The sequence below is a fragment of the Eleutherodactylus coqui genome, chromosome 11, assembly GCF_035609145.1.
Source record: "Eleutherodactylus coqui strain aEleCoq1 chromosome 11, aEleCoq1.hap1, whole genome shotgun sequence".
NCBI classification, from domain to species: Eukaryota; Metazoa; Chordata; class Amphibia; order Anura; family Eleutherodactylidae; genus Eleutherodactylus; species Eleutherodactylus coqui.
Window position 1 is genome coordinate 135,653,197 of NC_089847.1, and position 24,245 is coordinate 135,677,441.

The window sequence follows — 24,245 nt, forward strand, 5'->3', positions numbered from 1 at the left end:
ATCATCCCTCTAAGACCCTCATGTATAACTAGTTCTTGCCCCCCGCCCAGCTTATGGACACAGCCAAGTGGGTTTCACTACGCTGTTTCTGTAACATCCATATAAGTGAACAGGAGTTGCACAAACATCGTAGGACAGCGAGTTACGTAATTTCTGTAATTGGGAGCTGTGGAAATGGCGTAGTTCTCCGTATTCTGGCATTTTCATAAATCCATTGATTTCTATCAGTTACAGCAGCAGTGTAGAGAAGCCCGCATGGCTGTTTCCGCACATCCAGACCTCTACATTCAGATGGGCCATGGGGGGGCAGAATTAGCAATTGATGCGGGGTCCCAATGGTCAATATGTTAATACTGTATGCCATGAAAGTCTCAGATGAGAGAACCCCTTTAATGCTAATATGGCCTTTAAAAAAGGTGCAGACATTCACTTTATAGCAGACGGAGCTTGGCTTTTGCTCTAAATGGAATATCTGCAGCGACCACTAGAGGGAGCGCTCTGTATACCGGCTTTTTATTGAGTTCAATGTATAAACTGTATACAGTGAGCTCCCTCTAGTGGTGACTGCAGACAGTCAATATATCTGTCTGTGCAGTGGATTAGTAACGGAAAAACAATCTGCACTCGGACCGCTATAAAGAGGGCATGTTCACATGAAAGACATTTAACGGTGGGGGGCGTCGCCTAGCCAGGGATATGAGCGGCAGCAACTGGTGAGAGCTCCCGCACTATTCACCGCACACCCTGTTCACAGATCTGAGCTGTAGAGAAAAGTGGCTAGTGACAGATCAGAGACCTGTGACAGTGCCCTGGCATCAGTGGGCATGCTAGACTCCATGACCTGCTGCAAAGAGCATATGTAGACGGGCGGTAAGGAAGCTCAGAGCCTATAAAATGGCACAGATACACCTTCCACTCTCAGACCTTGGGGGGAGCTGCCTCTGCATCAAAGCTGGCCTGTTTCCAAGCAAGTACTTTTATCAGAATTTGACCCAGAGGAGCAGAGTGACTGGGGGGCTCACATGGAGGAGACCCCGGAGAGAGCTGCTCATGATGATGGTGCTCTGCTGGAGACACGTGTGCAGATGGGGAGAAGCGCCGCCACGGCCGCCCCTCAGGCCATGCAAGGAGGTCCCAAAGGAACCTACATTGCAAGATACAGGAGAAAATGGGGCTTATTCAACAGGATGTCAGAGCGGACCACTGCGAGTAAAGGGCGCGTCGGAGACCTGAAGAATCATTTCCCCCCCCTGCAGAGAGACCCTCGCAGGCATTTTCCAATGGCCACTAACCTTCATAATAGAATAGCCAGCCTCTAGTATCGGTCACATAGAATCAATGCCCGACTCGTAGGCCACCCTGAGAAAGTAGACTGCGCCAACCCATCGGAATATTTTTAGACTTGGCTAAGAAATAAGTTTCGTAAGGAGTTTCTGTCCCCAATGAACTCCCAGAAGACCTCACAGAATTGTTGTGCCTTCGCTCCCTGGCCGCTCCACCTCACTCATTGTTAGTCAAGTTCCTTCACTTCAAGGATCGGCACACTATTTGTAAAGCCAGTGAAATGAAGGATATTCAAACTCATCGAATTTCCTTTTTCCACGACTTTTCAGCGAAAATTCAAAAGAGCAGAGGAGCATTCCAGGATGCAAAACGCCGAATGCGTGAGGCTCATGGCTCATGTGGTATGCCATGTCTGCCAAGGCTGCGAGTGACGCTCAATGGTGAAACTGGCTCCCGATTGGATAGACCATAATGAAAGTTGTTTACAGAGAGGAGACAATGGAGTGCTTCGCAACATTAGTTTGGTTGTCATCTGATGGCACCTCTTGTGTGCCGTTTGGGTTCTTTATTCTAGACCTACGATCACGAATTCCTTGACAGTCTCGGCACAACGGGTTTGGAGAGTTCTAAATCATGGCCTTTTTTTTTTTAGTTCTGTTTTGGAAAACAAGTTTGTTACCCTAAGGGCCCTTTTCACATCGATTAGTGTAAAGGCACACCCCGACTGAAGTTGTTCGCTTGTTCATCGTTCAGTTTCTGCATTCAGAAAACTGAACAAACAGATTGGCCCGTGTAAACAGGCAGTAACCCTTATGAAGGACTGCCTGTTTACTGTGAATGGAGGTGGGAAGCTGGAATGATCCCCGGTGGCTCCTGCTCCACGATGGTTGCTCTGTGTAAGAGGGCTCCAAGAGTTGGGTGGGAGCTATCATTCATTTTGTACTAGTCACTGTCATGGAGTCGGTATTCTCTACATGGGATGATACCTGTCAGTGCTTTGCATATCTGTAGATTTGGAGATTGTGTATACATTGTAGGCTATATGAATATCTGCTGCTGTGATATTCGGACACGTTTTGCAGTTTGCTGTCACCCAGTACTCCATTACCATTGATGGGAGATCTTCATGCCCGCTTTGGGACAAGGTCCGTGTAAATCCTTCGGGTCCAGGAAACTCCTGATAGATACAGGGAGGGCCAAGAGTATAAGAGCATGACGATACTTGCGTCAACATACCAGGAATCGTCTACAACAAACCTGGCGCTGGATAATGATCTCCTATATACTGAAGTATCTGATGCCAGGCTATTAACTCTTGTCCTCCATTATTAGTGACATTGCAGTGTGGAGTGAATGTCAGTCGGGGGATTGGACCTCGGAAACTGCATAAAAGATATAAGAAGGTCCGGCGCATCCAATGGGAAAAATTTATAAAACCACCAAACTTTAATTTGACATGCTTCTAAAAAAACTAATGTTGTGTAGGACCAAAATGAGCAGAACACATGAAAAAAATGCTCTAAACCCACTGATGCATTTCCAGCACCATCTAACAATGACTAAGGGCTCTCAGTGGCACGTCAGCGGGTTTAGAGCGTGTTTTCATGTGTTTTGGTCATTTTGGGTCTACACAACATTAACCCTTTCCAATCCACTGTCTGACCTCTGAAGACATTATGATTTAAGGCTGCACAGCTCCGATGTTGGAAGACGTCCGTTGGGGTTCTCTTACTGTATATTGCCAGCCTCTCTGCTGTCGGAGCCTATCCAACCTGTCACCTCATGCAGTACTGGCTTTAGCCAGCAGATACCGCCATTGTATAACGGCAGTAAAAGAGTAAGCCCCCTAGGAAAACCAGGATACAAATTGGATTGGAAAGGGTTAATACTTTTTTAGAAGCTTGTCAAATTAAAGTTTAATGTTTTTTTTATAAATTTTTTTCATTGGATGGGCTGGACCTCCTTGTGTCCTCTGGGCATGTGTGCTGCGCCTGGTCAACTGTGTCTGTGCGTCCGTCCTCTGGTGATGTTGGTTGGCGAGCTGGTGATGATTGTGTTGTTTTTTTCTCTCTCTCTGGTCTTGGAAGCCGCATTCCTTCTGGCTTCATGTTATTGATTGTGAGTGGATTCAACAATCCAGAGGTTTGTTTTAAGGTTAACCGCAACTTGGTCTCTAGGAGGCTGGAATGCGATGAGATGAAGGCATTTTTGAAGGGGAGTTTCATTCAACCAACTAGCCGTGTAAAGCAAACACGTAGACAATGTGGGTAATAATCTTTATTTGTATAGCGCCAACATATTCCGCAGTTCTTACAAAAACAGGGGGATACAGAAAGACAAAAATACAAAAACCACAGTTACATAGTAATCAGTTGATGGAAACCGTAGGGGTGCGGGTCCTGCTCCAACGAGCTTACATACTACAAGTAATGGGGTGATACAGAAGGTAAAGGGCTGGAGATGTGCACGGTATGGCGAGGTGGAGAGTGAGGGGTGCTATACACATAGACAATGGTCAGACATTTAGCCGTGTGGTGACTGAATCGGTGTGACTGCCGGGGGTGGTTGATGGCGGCTAGCAGGGGTTGCAGTCACTACAACAGGGAGCATGTTATCAGGAGGGGTACAAATGGGGTTGTTTAGGGTATATGGTATGCCTACCTGAAGAGGTGCGTTTTTAGAGCACGCCTGAAGTTTTGTGAATCAGGGATTGCCTGGATAGTTTTGGGTAGTGCATTTCAGAGGACCGGTGCTGCTCTGGAGAAGTCTTGGAGGTGGGAATGAGAGGTTCGAATTAATGTGGCACTTAGTCTGATTTCGTTAGCAGAGAGCCCGGGCTGGGTGATGGATTGAGATGAGGGAGGCAATCTAGGGTGGCACTGCGCTGTGGAGGGCTTTATGGATGAGGGTAGTGAATTTGAATTGTATATGACGGGCAGCCAGTGCAGTGACCGGCACAGGGCAGAGGAGTCCGAGGAGCGGCTGGACAGGAAGATGAGCCGGGCTGCCATATTCAGGATGGATTGGAGAGGGTAGAGTCTGGTGCAGGGGAGGCCGATCAGCAACGAGTTGTAATACTCAAGCCGAGAGTGGATGTGGGCAACAATAAGTGTTTTTAGCGTGTCCACGGTGAGAAAAGGGCGGATTCTTGCGATGTTCTTGAGGTGCAGCTGACAGGTTCGGGCGAGAGATTGGATGTAGGGGGTGAAGGAGAGATCAGAGTCTAATATGACCCCCAAGGCAACGGGGCATGCTGGGAGTTATGGTGCCACACACTGAGATGGAGATGTCAGGATGAGGTCTGTTAGTGGAGGGCGGAAATACCAGGAGGTCAATTTTAGAGAGGTTCAGTTTTAGGTAGAGAGAGGACATAGTGTTAGAGACAGCGGACAGACAGTCAGTGATGTGTTGGAGGAAAGGTGCAGAGATGTCACGGGAAGAGGTGGGTTTCGTCAGCGTAGAGGGGGTATCGGAGGCCAAAACTTCTGATGGTTTGTCCAATAGGGGCTGTGTAGATGAAGAAAAGGATGGGGCCGAGGACCGAGCCCTGGGGGACCCCAACACCAAGGGGAAGAGAAGGGGAGGGGGCTGAGGACCGAGTCCTAGGGGACCGCAAGAGAAAGAGAGCTGAGGACCGAGCCCTGGAGGACCCCAACAGCAAGGGAAAGAGGAGAGAGACAAGGATCGAGCCCTGGGGGACCCGAACAGCAAGGGGAAGAAGAGGGGAGGGGGCCGAGGACCGAGACCTGTGGGACCCCAAGAGCAAGGTGAAGACGAGGGGAGGTAGAGCCAGCAAAGGAGACGCTGAATGAGTGGTCAGATAGGTAGGAGGAGAACCAGGAGAGAGCAATGTCCTTTAGGCCGATGAAGCGAGACCTACTGAGGAGGAGTTTGTGGTCAACAGTGTCAAATGCTGCGGAGAGGTCGAGGAGGATCAATACAGGAGGTCGTTTGACAGCTTTGTAAGGGCGGTTTCTGTTGAGTGTTGGGGGTGGGGGGGAGCCGGACTGTAGGGGGTCGAGAAGAGTTTTCTGATAGATGGCTTATAAGGCGGGAATAAACCAGGCGTTCTAGTAGTTTGGAGATGAAGGGGAGATTAGAGATGGGTTGGTAGTTGGCAGCATCAGTTGCGTCAAGAGTCGGCTTCTTTAGCAGTGGTGATATGATGGCGTGTTTGAAAGAGGAGGGAAAGATGCCAGAGGTCAGAGAGAGGTTGAATATAGTGGTGAGATGGGAGATGACCATTGGGGAGAAGGAATGGAGGAAGTGTGAAGGAGGAAGAGGGTTGCTGGCACAGGTGGTGGGACGAGCGGAGGAAGACAGTCTAGAGACATCTTCCTTTGTACAGACAGTGAGCAGTGGCTGTTACTGACAAGACTAGGGTAAGGTGTAGTCTGAGATTGGGAAGTTATTTCCTGCCGGATGTCGTCGATTTTCTTTTTGAAGTAAGCAGCGTAAGGGCTACAGTGATATCAGAAATGGAGGCATTATTTCTACAGAACCCACCTGATGGGGTTCTACACTACCGTAGTACTGACTGACGGAGTCGCAAACTAATTTAAAGCGCTATACTTTGGAGTCAGCTAATAATAAATGCTTGTTTTTAAAATGGTCCATACATGAGGAAGGAGAGAAAACAGAACATGTTGGCCGCCATAACAACTGGGGGTGACCTACCTCCCTGCTTTGTCTGACAGTAAGGGTGCTGTTATGTCTGACCCTAAGGCCATTGAGCAGATTCTGTATTTTTTTTACATATCTCTGTATACATCAAGATTACAGAAGTTCCCATCAGAGAGAGATGCCTGTTGGCTTTCATACATATAGCCAAACTTCCCGAGGCACACATAAATTTTCTTAACTCCCCATTGGCTTTAGATGATGTTTAGGAGGCGATAGCTTCTATCTAGCAATAAGTCATCAGGTATAGATGGCTTGCCAGAAAAGGGTTATAAAGAATTGGAAGAGTTGCTGCTTCCAAACTTCTAGACGTTGTATTCGATGTTATGGAATGGCAACCACTTCTCACGTCTATGCAGCAAGCCATTATAATAGTCCTCCCGAAGCCTGGAAAGGATCCACTGTTACCGGACTCATATAGACCCATATCTTCACTGCCTTAGATGTGAATGTCATTGCTAAAATATTGGCTACTAGGCTTTCAAGTATCATATCCTCTCTGGTTCAACCCAATTAGACTGGTTTTATATCAATATGATCTACAGCCCTTAATATTTGTAGGGTATATCTACAGATAGCTGTGGATAATCCTGGGGACTGACTTGTGTGCTCATTGAGTGCTTCAGTATTACACAGGTGATGTAATTATTGTCGGGGCCTCAGACCATGCCACAGGTGTTCTCTCTCTAGGATATCCTGAAAACATGACCTGTTGGGGGTCCCTGAGGATTGGAGTTGAGAAACCCTAAACCATCATTGCCTTTGGGCAATGATGAAGGCATTGTGGTTTGGGCTGAAATATCTTTCCAGGGCTAAGCTCCTGTACCCAGCGACCAAGGCTTGTATCCAGGTAAATGGGAGATGGACACCAGAATTACAATTGTGTAGAGTCACGAAGCAGGCATGCCAACTTTCGCCATTGCTATTTCCCTTGGCAATAGAACCATTGGCGATCCAGATAAGGTCACATGAAGGCATTTTGGAGGCCTTTAGAGGAAAAATCACATTATATGCTGACTATATTCCTCTCTTTCTGGGGAGCTCTGGTTCGGCGTTGGAGACCGCTGCTACAGTTATAATATGGTTTGGCCTCTATTCGGGATTTAAAATCTGCAATAAGTCGGTTGTTATGCCAGTTGATAGAAAAGGCCTAGACCTTGCTAGCCTCCAGCGTCCTCGGATAGTTTCTTCCTTCTCCAAATATTTGGGCATTCAGCTGCCAACCTGCATTCGGGATCATGAAAATCTAAATATTCAGCCACTTCTTTTGAAATTCTGACAGACAGATCATCTCTGGTTACATTGCCCTTGTCCATAGTAGGGAGAGCAGATCTAATTAAACTGGTGTTGATGCCACGGTTATCATGTTATCTACAGAACTCTCCGATTAGTGTACGACAACGGATGTTCTACAAGGTTAATGGTCTTTTTAGAGAGCTTTTTTGGGCCCAAAACCCTCCTGGGATAAAGCTGGAAACACTTCGGCTGCCAAAAGATGAAGGGGGTTTAGCGGTTCCCACTGATATGGTGTAGCCCCTCAACTGCAGCATTTTAAGGGGTGAGACTGAAGGGACGGAGGATACTAGTTTTCATTTACATATATACTATATAAACACCATTCACATATATGAGGCATTAGAGGCTGAAAGGTTTGATGTGCTCACTATAGATTGCCTATACCTTATACACACTATATGGTGGAAGGTAAGGAAGTGAGGGTGAAGGGACATACTCAATATACACCAATTTGGGGAGTGCCTTGATTAGCTGAACATAAAGGGAATCTGTCAGCTGGAATACTCTGTTCAAACTGAAGACATCATATTATAGAGCATGAGGAGCCGAGTGGATTGATATATAATTTTATAGGGAAAGATTCAGTAGAACTTGTATTTTATTCATTTATATCTCTGCTCATTCTGAGCTGGAGTCCAGTAGGCGGAGCCATCAGTGATTGGCAGTTACCCCTGTATGCACAGTCATACACAGCTGCCAATCACTGATGGCTCCGCCCACCGGACTGTTCAGCTCAGAATGAGCAGAGATATAAATGAATAAATACAAGTTCTCCTGAATCTTTCCCTATAAAACTATATATCAATCTGCTCGTCTCCTCCCGCTCTATAACATGATGATAGCGTGCTCGAGCTGACAGACTGCCTTTAACCATCTGGAGGGCTTTGATCTGTGGAGTACCGCTGCCTGAGACGCCTTGCACAATTAATATCTACGAGAGTATTAGATCATTTGAACAGCCGCAAGAACAGTTTAAGTTACCGTATTCGCAGTTCTATAACTATCTGCAACTTGGCGTGTCTGCTCGAGAAGCAAGTCTATCATCCAATTTGCAGATGACTCGGCTGACCCCAGCAGAGCTCCTAGGTAATGCCAGTTCAACAGCCGGGATGATTTCAGCTCTGTGTAAGCCTTAACTGAATACATTTATTGAAGTGTCGCCCTCTGCTTTGAAAGGAAAGTGGGAAAAAGACGAAGGTCCTATTGAGCAGGGCGCTGGGTAGAACTCATGCAGTACATTCCCAAATTATCGCTAAGTGAGGCCCACCGTTTATCTCTATATGATCCATAGGGTATATAGAACAGCAGAATTTTTATATCCTATTGGGATGTGAGATAATTCAATATGTAATGGTTGTAACACACCCTGCGGACCAGTGATGCACAATGCACCCATCGGTCTCTGACCTGTGCTGGAGGAGCTCTGCTGCCACCAGGACTATGTTTCATATTGGGTGGAACTGCTTGCTGGTAGCTCCCTTGTGCCAGGACATCTTGGACAAAACACTGTGTAACATGTCAACAGATATTACACCAGGTTGGCCCTTCTCTCCACGCTCCCCGGCGATATCTCTCGATTCAAGAAGAGTCACCCGAGACATTTTATCACGGCTGCAAGACCGATAATTCGTCGGCTTTGGGGTCATCTACTCCCCCATCCAGTGTGTTATGTGTTGAGGCCTTGGACTTACTACAATGGATGCAAGAGCTAATTTCAAACTTTCTCTCCACTTATGGCCACATGGGTAGACTTCAGGGAGTCGCCTACTTGTACAACCTGGATATCTAATGGTAGCCTTCTGTCTGAACTGGTTGTGCCCCTGGCCTAGACACCATCGGAGACCTCAGAATTCTCTTCCTGACTCGCTCTATCCTTCTCTTCTCTTCCCTCAGCTCTACTTGTCTGTTATTGTTCACTTGGTTTATGTAGCGGTCCTTTCACTTCCCTTTCCACGACCTTGAATGTTGTATATTCCCTTATTGGTCGTGTAACGCCCCTTCAGTTACTATTCTGCAGATTGCTATTGAACGTTTTTGGGGTGTGACATTCCAAATACTCCTTGATCCATAGACTAGACCCTGCGGACCTTCTTCACATGTTGTGGAGGTGCCCCAAGTTAGAGTGATTCGAAACTTGATAGAAACAGAGTATGGGGTCAAGTGTGAGGCCTCTCCGCTGTATCTTGGTAATTAGTGGCTGGCTCTGTAGACGGAGGATATTACAACTGAAATGCTGTCCATAAATGTGAAGAATTGTGGGACAATTGGTTAACCCTTTGAGGACGCGGCCCTATTTTATTTTTCTTTCCTTTTTTTTTGTTGTTCTCTCCCCACTTTCATAATTCTTTTATTTATCCATTACCGCTTGTTGGTTTTTGCTGGAAACGAGTTGTATTTTTCAGTGGGACCATGAAATGTACCGAAAAACATTAAATATTCTAAGTGGAGTGAAATGGAAAAATAACACAATTCCGCGATCTTTGGGGGGGTCTTGTTTCTACGGCGTACACACTGAGGCAATAATATAAGTTTCTTCTGTGGATCAGTACGATTGTGACGATACCAAAATTTATATAGTGTTTTTTGTTTTTTTTTTTTAGTTTTTTTTTTGCTGTACTACTTTTAAAAAATAAAATATTTTCGGGAAAAATATGATTTTCTGCCGCCGTCTTCTGACCACCGAATTATTATTTTTCCATCGATTTATTTGTATGAGGGCTCATTTTTTGCAGGACGTCCTGTAGTTTGTATTGGAATAGTATGGGACTTCATACAACTTTTTAATAACTTTTTATTTTATTTTTTCTTGGAGATGAGGTGACCAAAAAAGTGCAATCCTGGGGGTTGTGCATTTTTTTTTTTACTGACATTAACCTGTAGGATAAAAAATGTGTTACTTTGAATGGACTTTTACAGATGTAGCCATAACAAATATGTGTTGTTTTTTTTTCTCATTATAAATATTAACTTCTACTTTTTTTTATAAACTTTTTCAAAAATTATTTTTTTTTTTGCTCCCATAGAAGACTTGAACTTGCGTTGGTTTGATCCCTCCTGCAGTATGATGTAATACCATAATATTACATTATACCGCAATCTGACAGGCAGTCTATCAAGCCACCCCCATGGCCACAGTTAACGGCTGTGATCAGTGTGAATGCTGTTTGCAGCTCTTGCAGGCAGTTGTGGCTGTCAAAGACAGCCGACACCCGCATAGTAAGGTTTAGGATCGACCCCTGATCCCGCTCCATACAATCCCCAAACCTCCATGATCTAACAATACGTAATGGAGCATTAAGGGGTTAACCATGCCAGAACTAGCGTCCTTACCTCTAGTTAGAGATGGCATTGGGCTGAGTCGGTTTTGTTAATTGTATGTTCATTGAAAAAGCAGTAAAAATAAAATATTCCACCAAAAAAAGACATTTAAAGGTGATCTCACCGCCGTCACAACTATATAAGTGGTTGTCACAGCCAATCGATGCCGTTGTGGAGGTCGGTGTGGCTGCGGTGGAGGAGTTATTAGAGGAGTCTGGATGGATTTAGCATTTAATTAGTGTACATCTGTGTTATTAGGAGTCTGTAAATAAGCCTCATTGTGGCGGTGTCGGCACTTGTAAACCAGTGCTGGCGTTTTATGCCCGTTGTATATTCATGCCATCCGTTGGCGCCGGGTCTGAGTTATACCCGAGCTTTATACCATCGCAACGTGTCACAGCTGCGTAGCGGAAATGTGCTTCAGCGGTGAAGCTGTAAATGTCACAGGTCGCGCGGCGGCGTCTGAGCAGCGCCTTCAGCCGAGAGCTTGATGGATGCTGCAGATATTTGTGCCTACATGCCTGGGGGAAATCACTTCTGAATTATTGGCCACTGCCAACTAACAAAGGCGCTCTATACATCTCTGCGTCCTGCTGGATTGTCTAAAATAAAAGGTGTTCCAGATGAAACACAGTAAATATTCTAATTCAGGGCTTGTATGGAGGACACGGCGGCGCCGCCTGCAGCAACGCGCACGGCAAGATGAAATGTAAAGCGGGTAGGAGAAGCGGTGCCCGAGTGCATCCATCACCCCGCACCATCTACTGTAGGGTACCGCAGTCTGCCGGAGAGGTCCGATGCTTTCAGCCCTGTAGACCAGCGTACGGGCTGATAGTAGGCGACCCGCTGTACCCGCTGGATGGAAGTGTTGGGCTTACCACCCCCCTCCTGTCCTCGGTGCATGTGTGAAAAACAGACGACACAAGGATGCAACATGGCTGTAAGAATAAAAAATGCATGAAGCGCGCCAACATTGTATACGCCAGTGTGAATGAGCCCCTATAGGTGGCTGCAGAATCCTAATAAACCGCGTTTGTTTATACTCTGTAACCATGGAGACACATAGCTGTAAAGATGAAATGGAGCTGCCTACAATAAACGGTAGGAGGTTTGTACAGAAAACTCTTTGCAAAGTTACTTTTTGCGTTGCTACAACACAAGTAAAGGCGCTTCCACACGGCATCATTATTATGCAGACCGCTCGTTAGATCGAGGACTTTGCACAAACCTGGGCAGCGTAAAACGCATACAATAAGATGCAGATCGAGCAAATCTTTCATGCAGATGGATAATCATCAGTCTGCCGCTGCATCGTCCCGTGTGAACAGGTTGTGTGTCATCTACGAACAACTGCCTGTTTACTGTGAGTGGAGGCGGCTGGCCGGAACGATCCCCCTTCCCATCCGCCTCCATTCACTGAGCGATGATCGCTCCTGTATGAAAGCACATGAGTGAGGGCTCCTGTCCACGGATGGATTTGCATCGCGGAGTACGGAGCGGGATTCCGCAGCAAATCCAGCCCCATAGCATGCAATGTAAAAATGCGATTTCCTGCCAACGAGCAAACCTTGGTCCTCGAGCGCTCAATTTGGGGTCAGCCGTTTCCAACAGCACTGTGAATTTCGAAGAGGGCGAAAGGGAGAAATGTATCAAGAGGAAAACGCATCAAGTCAACCCTTGTGGGACCATCTTCCACTTGGAAACCGATGTCCCCACTGTGAAAAAAAACCTGTGGATCAAAAATAGGTCTCTATAGTCCCCTACAGACCCACCGCAAAGCCCCCATACTTGGAAGACAAACCTTCCCGGCCGCGAGTGATACCCTAGGATTAGAAGTACACATAGATAAGGCATACAGAGGGTGCCAAGTCCCACTGAAACATGTAGTGCACCATGCAGGCTTGCAGTATATTAATGACACCCCATATGATTCAGCCCGGTGGGTTGCCCTGCACCTCAGAGTACATATGGAAGCTGGTAGTGATTTTTTTTCATAGACATCTCCTTTTTCTGTGATTTGTTTGTAAAGTTTAGTGTGGGGACCCTCAGGACAACGAGGACCCTTGATGAGGGCTGCGGGCTTCCGGATTTTGGCCAAAATATTAAGTAATACCTCGTATTTATCAGTATTTGTGCAATAAGCAGTCTGGCCTTGAATGTTGGGGGAGCCCGGGGGTCAGTACCGATGTGGTTCACTTTTGAGTTACAATTCCGCCCGGCTGGTTACCCTGTATGTTGCGTCCTTAATAGACTGTAAACCTGCCTGGTGCACTACACGTGTCAGTGGTACTATCACTCCTGCTATGCCTTGTCTTTGTGCAAGTATAATACAAAGCAGCCCTTCACACCCGCCCCCATTCCTATATGTGGTCAGTATGTGAGTGGTTGCTCCGCAGTATTCTGCACCTGCGTAACGCTCCCCTATATAGCAGTCTGCATGCTGAGGGATGTGGTTCTATATCTGCCCTTGTATTCCGTATCAGGATGGCTGCTGATATTTTAGTTTTATCGATGAATACTTTTTCTGTAGTTCTTCCATTCTAAAATTAGAAGGTACGCCCGTGTGGACAGGCCCTCGCCCGCTTCTATCTGCTCCACTTTTCTGCTGTCTGTAGGTTATTAAAAATAGTGGCAGAGCGAGTGACATAACAGGAGACTGCTGGCTCAGACTGCACAGTGACTGTTTGTAGTCTGTAACCATGGAGACAGAAGTAGACTGATACATGTTACCTGCACTTGATACATTGTAACAGACTTGGGACAAGAGAGAGATTTGTGCCGTTGGTGTATTTATGGTATAGTTGAATGTGACATCAGCATGAAGGGATCACTGGCCGAGTGGATTTCAGTGGGACTGATGGAAATACCTGAGCGGGGGCCACTGGAGTATCTCGGCAGTCCCGTTAAAAACGAATGGTTCGCTTGCTTTTCTTGCACTCCATTAAGTCTCCTCCTCACTGAGAGGCGTGCAGTAGCCGTACAGTGAGGACGATGGGGGATATCGGACCCTTGTTCTTGAGATCGGGGGGGGGCTCAGTGGAGAGACCCCCACCAAGCAGCAAGGGGGATAACTTGTGATCCTGGTAGAACCCCTTTAATTTATCACCTATGCACAGGTTGACTAGCTGATTGTGGGGGTCTAACTGATCCTGAAAACGAGAGTTCAAAGGGTCCTGCAATGACTGGAGCAGCAGTAATGCACACCGCTACTCTATTAATTTCAATGAGACCGATGGAGATAGCGGAGCACTGGAACTGTATTATCTGTCTTTCCATTGAAATGAATAGCGCACATGCTTGTCCACTGCTCCATTCATTCGGGGGATCTTCCCTTCAAAATTGGTGGGGACCCCAGTCGTTGGACCCCCACTGATCAGCTGGTTATCCCCTATCCTATGTTTAGGGGAGGGGGAACTCATTTTACAGGACATCCCCTTTAAGATTTACATACAGTACAGAAGACCCCTCTGACTATACCTGCCAACAGTTCTTGGATGTCACATGATGCAGACCACAAAGGGGTGGTGCTTAATTACATTCCGTCAGCATCCCCCATAGCATGTTTGGTGGGTGCCGATGGGATAGCATTGCAGCCCAGAGCCTACTGAAGGCTTCCACAGCACTGCCACGCATAGATGCCTCAAGCCCTGCCTGTAGCAGAGCTTCACAGGCCACGTTAAAAGATGCTATATACTGCAATACTGAAGTATTGAAGTGTATAGTACAAGCGATCAAATGATAAGTTCAAGTCCTCTGTGGGGACTAAAGTAAAAGTGTGGGGAAAAAAAGGTTTAATACATTTTTATTTAATACTTTATTGTGAACACTGTAAAAACTAAACCCACCAAAAATGGCGCCATTGCCTTTTCTCTTCCATATCTCCCCCTTCATATGTTTTGTTTCTCCATACATTGTATGATCTGATACAACTACAAGCCCTCATACCGCCGTGTCAGTGGAAAAGGTACGGCTGTGAGAAAGTGGGGGCGAAAGAAGGAGGATTACATAATGAAAATGTCCCTCTCTAAAATGGTTAGGTGACGTTACCCCTGCAGAGGCTCGCGCCGCTCTTAGTGCAGCAGGATGGGTTTCGGCGGCGGTAGATGTTACAGTTCACAACGTTACAAACTTCAGTTTTCAGCTGCGCTCATAAGAAATTTCGCAGGAAGTGAAGGTTTCCTTGTGAGAGTCGGTTTTAGTCTTGAGAGCAGATGGGCACTCCAACTCTGCCCCCGTCCGTGAGCACTTCCCTCTACCTGAGAGACCTCATCTCCTTCTGTTTTCTTGTAGCTTCTTTGAACTGGAAAGCAGCGGACTGAGGGATGAAATCAGATACCACTACAGGTTTAATGGAAAATCAAGAACAGAAGCCTTTCCCTATCGACTGGCAGACGGGCAGTGGCACAAAATCGCTTTGACAGTCAGCGGCTCCCACGTTCTCATCCACGTGGACTGCAACAAGTAAGTAGAGGTCCTGGACGGAAATGTACAAGTAATGTATGTACACAGTGACTCTACCAGCAGAATAGTGAGTGCCGCTCTGAGGTATAATACAGGATGTAACTCACGAGCAGTACAGGATAAGTAATGTATGCACACAGTGACTCCACCAGCAGAATAGTGAGTGCAGCTCTGGAGTATAATACAGGATGTAACTCAGGAGCAGTACAGGATAAGTAATGTATGCACACAGTGACTCCACCAGCAGAATAGTGAGTGCAGCTCTGGAGTATAATACAGGATGTAACTCAGGATCAGTACAGGATAAGTAATGTATGTACACAGTGACTCCACCAGCAGAATAGTGAGTGCAGCTCTGGAGTATAATACAGGATGTAACTCAGGAGCAGTACAGGATAAGTAATGTATGTATACAGTGACTCCACCAGCAGAATAGTGAGTGCAGCTCTGGGGTATAATACAGGATGTAACTCAGGATCAGTACAGGATAAGTAATGTATGTACACAGTGACTCCACCAGCAGAATAGTGAGAGTGCAGCTCTGGGGTATAATACCGGATGTAACTCAGGAGCAGTACAGGATAAGTAATGTATGTACACAGTGACTCCACCAGCAGAATAGTGAGTGCAGCTCTGGAGTATAATACAGGATGTAACTCAGGATCAATACAGGATAAGTAATGTATGTACGCAGTGACTTCAGCAGCAGAATAGTGAGTGCAGCTCTGGAGTATAATACAGGATGTAACTTGGGATCAGTACAGGATAAGTAATGTATGTACACAGTGACTCCACCAGCAGAATAGTGAGTGGAGCTCTGGAGTATAATACCGGATGTAACTCAGGAGCAGTACAGGATAAGTAATGTATGTGCACAGTGACTCCACCAGCAGAATAGTGAGTGCAGCTCTGGAGTATAATACAGGATGTAACTCAGGAGCAGTACAGGATAAGTAATGTGATGTATGTACACAGTGACTCCACCAGCAGAATAGTGAGTGCCGCTCTGAGGTATAATACCGGATGTAACTCAGGAGCAGTACAGGATAAGTAATGTATGTACACAGTGACTCCACCAGCAGAATAGTGAGTGCAGCTCTGGAGTATAATACAGGATGTAACTCAGGATCAATACAGGATAAGTAATGTATGTACGCAGTGACTTCAGCAGCAGAATAGTGAGTGCAGCTCTGGAGTATAATACAGGATGTAACTTGGGATCAGTACAGGATAAGTAATGTATGTACACAGTGACTCCACCAGCAGAATAGTGAGTGGAGCTCTGGAGTATAATACCGGATGTAACTCAGGAGCAGTACAGGATAAGTAATGTATGTGCACAGTGACTCCACCAGCAGAATAGTGAGTGCAGCTCTGGAGTATAATACAGGATGTAACTCAGGAGCAGTACAGGATAAGTAATGTGATGTATGTACACAGTGACTCCACCAGCAGAATAGTGAGTGCCGCTCTGAGGTATAATACAGGATGTAACTCAGGAGCAGTACAGGATAAGTAATGTATGTATACAGTGACTCCACCAGCAGAATAGTGAGTGCAGCTCTGGGGTATAATACAGGATGTAACTCAGGATCAGTACAGGATAAGTAATGTATGTACACAGTGACTCCACCAGCAGAATAGTGAGTGGAGCTCTGGAGTATAATACCGGATGTAACTCAGGAGCAGTACAGGATAAGTAATGTATGTACACAGTGACTCCACCAGCAGAATAGTGAGTGCAGCTCTGGAGTATAATACAGGATGTAACTCAGGAGCAGTACAGGATAAGTAATGTATGTACACAGTGACTTCACCGGCAGAATAGTGAGTGCAGCTCTGGAGTATAATACAGGATGTAACTCAGGATCAGTACAGGTTAAATAATGTATGTACACAGTGACTTCACCGGCAGAATAGTGAGTGCAGCTCTGGGGTATAATACGGGATGTAACTCAGGATCAGTACAGGATAAGTAATGTATGTACACAGTGACTCCACCAGCAGAATAGTGAGTGGAGCTCTGGAGTATAATACCGGATGTAACTCAGGAGCAGTACAGGATAAGTAATGTATGTGCACAGTGACTCCACCAGCAGAATAGTGAGTGCAGCTCTGGAGTATAATACAGGATGTAACTCAGGAGCAGTACAGGATAAGTAATGTGATGTATGTACACAGTGACTCCACCAGCAGAATAGTGAGTGCCGCTCTGAGGTATAATACCGGATGTAACTCAGGAGCAGTACAGGATAAGTAATGTATGTACACAGTGACTCCACCAGCAGAATAGTGAGTGCAGCTCTGGAGTATAATACAGGATGTAACTCAGGATCAATACAGGATAAGTAATGTATGTACGCAGTGACTTCAGCAGCAGAATAGTGAGTGCAGCTCTGGAGTATAATACAGGATGTAACTTGGGATCAGTACAGGATAAGTAATGTATGTACACAGTGACTCCACCAGCAGAATAGTGAGTGCAGCTCTGGAGTATAATACAGGATGTAACTCAGGATCAGTACAGGATAAGTAATGTATGTACACAGTGACTCCACCAGCAGAATAGTGAGTGCAGCTCTGGGGTATAATACGGGATGTAACTCAGGATCAGTACAGGATAAGTAATGTATGTACACAGTGACTCCACCAGCAGAATAGTGAGTGCAGCTCTGGAATATAATACAGGATGTAACTCAGGAGCAGTACAGGATAAGTAATGTATGTACACAGTGACTCCACCAGCAGAATAGTGAGCGCTGCTCTGTAGTATAATACAGGATGTAAGTCGGGATCAGTACAGGATAAGTAATGTATGTACACAGTGACTACACCAGCAGAATAGTGAGTGCCGCTCTGGGGTATAATACAGGATGTAACTCAGGATCAGTACAGGATCAGTAATGTATGTACACTGTGACTCCACCAGCAGAATAGTGAGTGCAGCTCTGGAGTATAATACCGGATGTGTGCATACAAGAATCTCATACGTCCGTAGCAGAGTGTAGTTTCCATACGTTATACTGATGTGCACATTCCCTCTAGGTGATTAACCAAACATGGGTGTAGCTTACAGCTGCGTTTGGTGCCTTCCTCTATGTATGTCCTTGGGTGCCCGCCTCACAGAAGTCGTGGGCCGGTTGGTGAGTTAGGTGGCCGCTTCCTGTGAACATTGATGCATTTCTTTCAAGTCCCTTTATCTGCCGCATTGTGTTTGAAGTACTGAAGTAAAGCTGTGTACTTTTATCAAGCCAGCAAATCTCCAGTGGAGTATAAAGCCGCGTGTTTTATTTGTACGACTGTTTGAATTTATCCCGTTCTCCTGCGTGCTCCCTAAGTGCTTAAGTAGTTCGCTCTGTTTTTTCTAAGCTCTAAATGTCGACCTTTTTACATCTTAAGAAATAGAAATCTGCATTATTTTCCTGCGACAAATCCCCGGGCTCGTTTAGTAAATGTAATAAGCGCAGGATCTCCACAACAATAATCTGCTCTTAAACTATAAATAATAGACGGCGGCCCCCGATTCTCCGAAGTATCATGTCTAGAGAGTTGGAGGCAACAGATGCAGCTCCTCACCGCACATTCACAATCACCGGCTTCATTAAGGCTGAAATTTTATTTCCTGCTTGTCTTAATTATAGCGATTTAACTCTTCGGAGCCCGAACCTCGCCGCTGAGCTCTGCCGCTGAGCAGCTCTTGTGGTTCTGCCTCCCACCAATGGGGCCCATCTTCAGAGTTTGTACGCTCCCCGTGTTCTCTTGGGTTTCCCTCGTGTTCTCTGTGGTTTCTTCCCACACTGAGGTGAGGAGTAACATGAACTGAGGCATACTAACAAGTTAAAGGGATATGTCCATTTTTAATACAAGTGCCTTGAAAATAAGAAAACCATATACCCCCTGGCCGTGCGCACGGTGTCGCTCCCCTGACCCCCTCACTCTTCAGCGCCCGCCTGGTGTGATGCTATGCTGATGCTCCGTCTCTCTGGATTCAGCTGCTCACCTGTTCCTTCGTCTTCCTTCAGTGCAGCTGCTCTGCTCCTCTCGCGTCTTCTAATCCCCTGCTAAATTGCAAGCGTTCTCTTCACTTCAACACGCTGAACAGGCCCCGTCTGTCTGGCCCAGACCGCCATGAAGACTTCTTCCATTCACTGCTTGGCTTGCTGTTAACCCCAAATGCTCCTCTCAGTCCCCCGTACACATTAATTATTCCCCCCACTGTGCCCACTTGAAAGTATTAAAGGCCCTACTGTGCACCCATGCCATTAAGAGGATACCACTCTGTGGCTTCACTCATTTTTTTGGAACCTGCTTTATGGTCCCCTGATTAAGGGAGTATTCTCTGTGACCTCTCCCTTGCTAAGGGTGGCCTCACTCTGTGGCCTCAACCATTCACTATGGGGGTCCCACTTTGTGCGCCCCCCCACCACCACCCGTATAGGAGGGGCCCGCTGTAACACCCCCCTTGGGTAACAGTGAGCTGCTCTGTGGCCCTCCATTCATTAAGGTGGCCCTGCCATGTGGCTTCCCCCACAAGTGGCCCCATCTATCTCCTTTGCGTCTTTTTTTTTTTTTCTGTACAGAACAGATTGCTATTTATTTTCCCCCCCAGACCGCCGCTTTAAGTTGTGAACATCCACATTAATGCAGCGTGGTAAAGTTGTAGCATGGGCAGACCCTTATCTTATACCCTATGAGAGGATGCTGACATATGAGGGGTTCCCCACTCTTAGCCCCCTCTATTAGCCGGAACCTACCCTGTCGAGTGATTGGCCCCATTGGTTTCAGTGGGTACTGTCTATTAGCGCATATTTCCAGTAATGGTGATTCGGCGCAGTGAGTGCTGCCATGACAGCTGGTTTCCAATGGTCCCAGCATCAGACAGCACGCTAATCCATGAGTTTTCCGCTAAGGGTCCCCCAATCCGACAGCCCCTTCACAGTCGTGTAGTCCAGCACTGCAGCGTCTCCATCCGCTGATATGTGTCTGTCTCCATCAGCAGCTGTACGCACGGACTAGTTATGTTCAGGGACCTTGGCGGTCAGGCGGTAATCGCATACCCATATTTATTCAATGTATTATTTTCTAGTTCAGTGAAATCCGCTAATGTGGTAATTAGCGCGTTCTACTTAGTCTGACGAGCGGCTGGTGTACATAGAGCGAAGGCTCGTTCTTTTAGATTAATGTATTCTGCCGCTGCGTGCGCATTGCTGAAATTACATGTACAGCCTGGAGCATCCCTGATAAGAGATTATGGTGCCAGTCACATTCCAGGACCATCCTGGCGCGTCCCTGATGGTAGATAATGGTGCCAGTCATATCCCAGGACCAGCGTGGAGCATCCCTCATGGGAGATAATGGTACCAGTCATATCCCAGGACCAGCCTAGTGCATCTCTGATGGGAGATAATGGTGCCAGTCATATTCCAGGACTAGCCTGGCGCATCCCTTATAGGAGATAATGGTGCCAGTCATATCCCAGGATGATCCTGGCGCATCCCTTATAGGAGATAATGGTGCCAGTCATATCCCAGGACCATCCTGGCGCATCCCTGATGGGAGATAATGGTGCCAGTCCTATTCCAGGACCAGTCTGGCGCATCCCTGATGAGAAATAATAGTGCCAGTCATATCCCAGGACCAACCTGGCGCATCCCTGATAACAGATAATGGTGCCAGTCATATTCCAGGACCAGCCTGGTGCATCCCCGATAGGAGATAATGGTGCCAGTCATATTCCAGGACAAGTCTGGCGCATCCCTGATGGTAAATAATGGTGCCAGTCATATCCCAGGACAAGCCTGGCGCATCCCTGATGGTAAATAATGGTGCCAGTCATATTCCAGGACAAGCCTGGCGCATCCCTGATACGCGTTAATGGTGCCAGTCATATCCCAGGACAAGCCTAGTGCATCGCTGATAGGAGATAATGGTGCCAGTCATATTCCAGGACAAGTCTGGCGCATCCCTGATGGTAGATAATGGTGCCAGTCATATCCCAGGACCAGCCTGGCACATCCCTGATAGGAGATAATGATGCCAGTCATATCCCAGGACCAGCCTGGAGCATCCTTTTTTTTAGATGGCGTTATTTGACGGGATGATACTTTGTTTGGTGCCATTCAGGTAACAATCCTCAGTAATGGTCGTCACTTGGAAAGTTAGAAAAAGCATTAAAGGGATTTTTTAAAATTACAATTTAAAAGGGATATCCACCCACTTAAATTATAAAGAAAACATCCCAGAATGCTATAAAACAATAAAAGTAGTAATACTTGCTTTACCTTCCCCCGCTGCTCCTAGTCAGACGCTTCTTAGAGGTCCCTGCTGGTCTCTGTACTTGCTGGTCCCAGTTGACATGGACATGTGACAGCTGCAGCCAATCATCGGCTATCCTGTTCCCTGTTCATCCGGACATGTGACTGATGTAGCCAATTACAGACTGTTCTGGGTCTTGTTTTCACAAGGTGACTTGGCCATGTGACTGCTACAGCCAATCACTGGCCACCCTAGTACTTGTTGATTGGGACATGTGACTGCTGTAGCCAATCACTGGCTGTGTTCAGCTTAGCGGATTGTCTAATGAGATTCAACTGTAACAAACCTGCAGTGAGATGTATTAAGGCATTACAGGTTTTCAGCCTCTGACTGCTAACTAGTATGTTCCACTGACGGCAAGCAGAGATCTTGAAAATGATGGAGAATAGACCCCTAAAATACATCAGGAAGCTGCTGACGTTTTCATTAATCTTAATTTACATGAACCTGGAAACCCCTCTGATGATCTTCATCACATCTGCTGCCAACTATAGGGTGAAAGAAGTCTAAAGGGTAAACCAAGCCCCCCGGGGGTCCTCCTGCCGGCCGCCTCTGAATGTGCTCTGGGCTACCAGCATGAGCTCTTTATGTAGAGGTGAAGCGTTCACAGCAAACAACTCGCCTAAATGCCGATGCGGTAAAGTTCCGCGTCACTCACCATCCACGCATGGGTTAATGGCGGCGGTCCCAAGCTCCAGTATGGGGAGTCGGGAGTAATTGTTTGGATGGAGGAATATCTGACACGCGAGCGCAGAGACCGAATTGATTAAATGAAGTAGTTAATCTGATTAAAATGACGCCAAGCTGCTTATACCACAAGGTTACAGAGTGACGGCCGCCGCATCCAGAGCAGCGGAGCTGTGTGTGCCACCGCAAGGACGGGCAAGGGCTGCGAATGTGCCGTTCAATATCCCTCTTACCATGTTGTGCCCGTTTAAATGAACTTGTGATCATGTGATACATAGTTGCGCCGAATTCTCCTGAGTGGGAGGTCCTCCTTGTAGCAGAGTGCCCCCTATATATCATATGACCTTCGTTAAGGAGATTACGGTCCTCAGGATAGGTCATCAATAATGGATTGGCGGGGGTCTACCGCTCACGATTCCCAGCGCCCAGTGAGGATGGCGCTGTCAACAATGCAGCACTCCGAGGTGGTAGTGCACTAAATTAAATTGGAGCAGCACTTGCAGTACCCCCAGGCCACTGCAATACAGATCTGCATCCAGCGATGTCCACATATTAATTGGATGGATGTGACCCCACCTTGCCACACACCGGTTTGGCTTTAAGCTATTTGTATAGGCAGCACCTCGGGCACCCCACTTTTCACCCTTGACCCCTCCAAGTCGGATACGGTCTGTTCTGCAGGGTCCCTAAGCCATTAGTTGCGCAGTTAGCTGCCACACCACTGGAACGAACGCTGCGGTGGGCCGAGGCATGGTCCCTGATGGTGTGAACCGGAGCGTAGTAGATGGATCCGATGATCAGGGCTAGCAGCACAGAGACAGAAATGAAGTCACGCAGATGGTCGGGGCAGGCTGTGCGCAATAGTATAGTCCAATCAGAGCAGAGGTCAGGGAGCACAAAAGTCAGAGTGGTTGAGGGTTAGGTGGGAATCAAAACCAGAACGCACATGACCAATGGCATCGTCTATGGGGAGAGGGTGCCTCATGTAGCAGGAAGTTGCTGGTGATTGGTAGGGCTCCAGAGAGGGATGCATGCACTGGCCCCTCAAGACGGGTGGACAAAGAACGGCATGCAGGCTGCGGGGAAATGGTGGCACCCCACTGCCGGCTCCAGTGACAGCAGGCCTGGCAATCAGCTGATCAGTGGGTCCCAGAGAATCACTTTAATTGAACTAAGTATGGATCTACGTCTTCCCTCCCGAACTTGCATGTCAAGCAAAAATTGCCGAAAGTGAGCATAAACCTGCTGAGACACAAACCTATTGGCCCCATTTCAGCAGATTTCTACAATGGCAGATATCTCCTCAGGATAGGTCACCAGTTGCAGATCGGCAGACGGATATCCTCCCGTTCTGCTAATATGAAGGGGTTTGCTGACAGCTGGAAGGCTCACAGCGCCATCCATAGTGTAGTGACCCGGTTTGGTAGTGCAGCGCTCTCCCATTCACTTGAAGCTGTACCGCCATACTGAGCCCTGTGGATGGCGCTTTAAGCCTTCTGACCATCCATGGCTCCTTGTCATCAGATGAGCTGTGGAGGTCCTGGAGACAGACCCTGGTAATCTGCTATTCGCGATCCATCCTGAGAATAGGTCATTAATAGTTTTTTTTTCCCCAAAAGACTCCTCTAAAGAGGTTGTAACAGAATAGAAAGTTCTCTCCCAAGCAAAGGGTTTCTTTCTGATTGCTGGTGGTCCACAGGCAGCCGGTTCGATGTTTGCCCCTTATCAGTGTGCATTAGGATCCTGGCTTGGCTAGTGAGAGGCCTGTGACTGTGAGTTGGGGGGGGGGGGGGGGTGTAACGTCTCTCCTTAGGGAGACTCCAAGAAGGTGAGTGAGGAGACTTATAAGGCCACCCATGCTCCTCTGGGTAATATGCAAATAAGGAAGATGGAGCAATATGTCTATGGACCCTGGATTGGTTCCCAATCCTTGTTCTACAGGCCTGTATAAAGGGTGGTACTGCAGATGTATTGTTCCATCTTCCTTATTACCCATCGGAGCATAGATGGCCGCATAAGTCTTCTCACTCACTTCTTCGTGCTCTGCATTAATGTGGGACATGGGACCCCTGTTCTCGTCTTGGAGACCCCCACCGATTTATACTTTTTTCCCTTCTTCCATGGACAGGTGATAAAAGTCTGTTTTGGTGCACCCCTTTAAGAGATTTCACAATACAATGTGTTGTCTCCCACTCTCGGAGTGT

The 24,245-nt window shown here is 46.9% G+C and overlaps 1 protein-coding gene across 3 annotated transcripts in view; it reads left to right on the plus strand.

The window, feature by feature from the left end:
* The window catches only part of NELL1 (neural EGFL like 1), a 674,819-nt gene that overhangs the window by 134,687 nt on the left and 515,887 nt on the right, over window positions 1-24,245 (plus strand). For all 3 annotated transcript variants that reach the window (XM_066583599.1, XM_066583597.1, XM_066583598.1), the window contains exon 4: window positions 14,869-15,039. In XM_066583599.1, coding sequence (XP_066439696.1) covers window positions 14,869-15,039 — 171 coding nt within the window. The remainder of the gene's footprint in view (window positions 1-14,868; window positions 15,040-24,245) is intronic.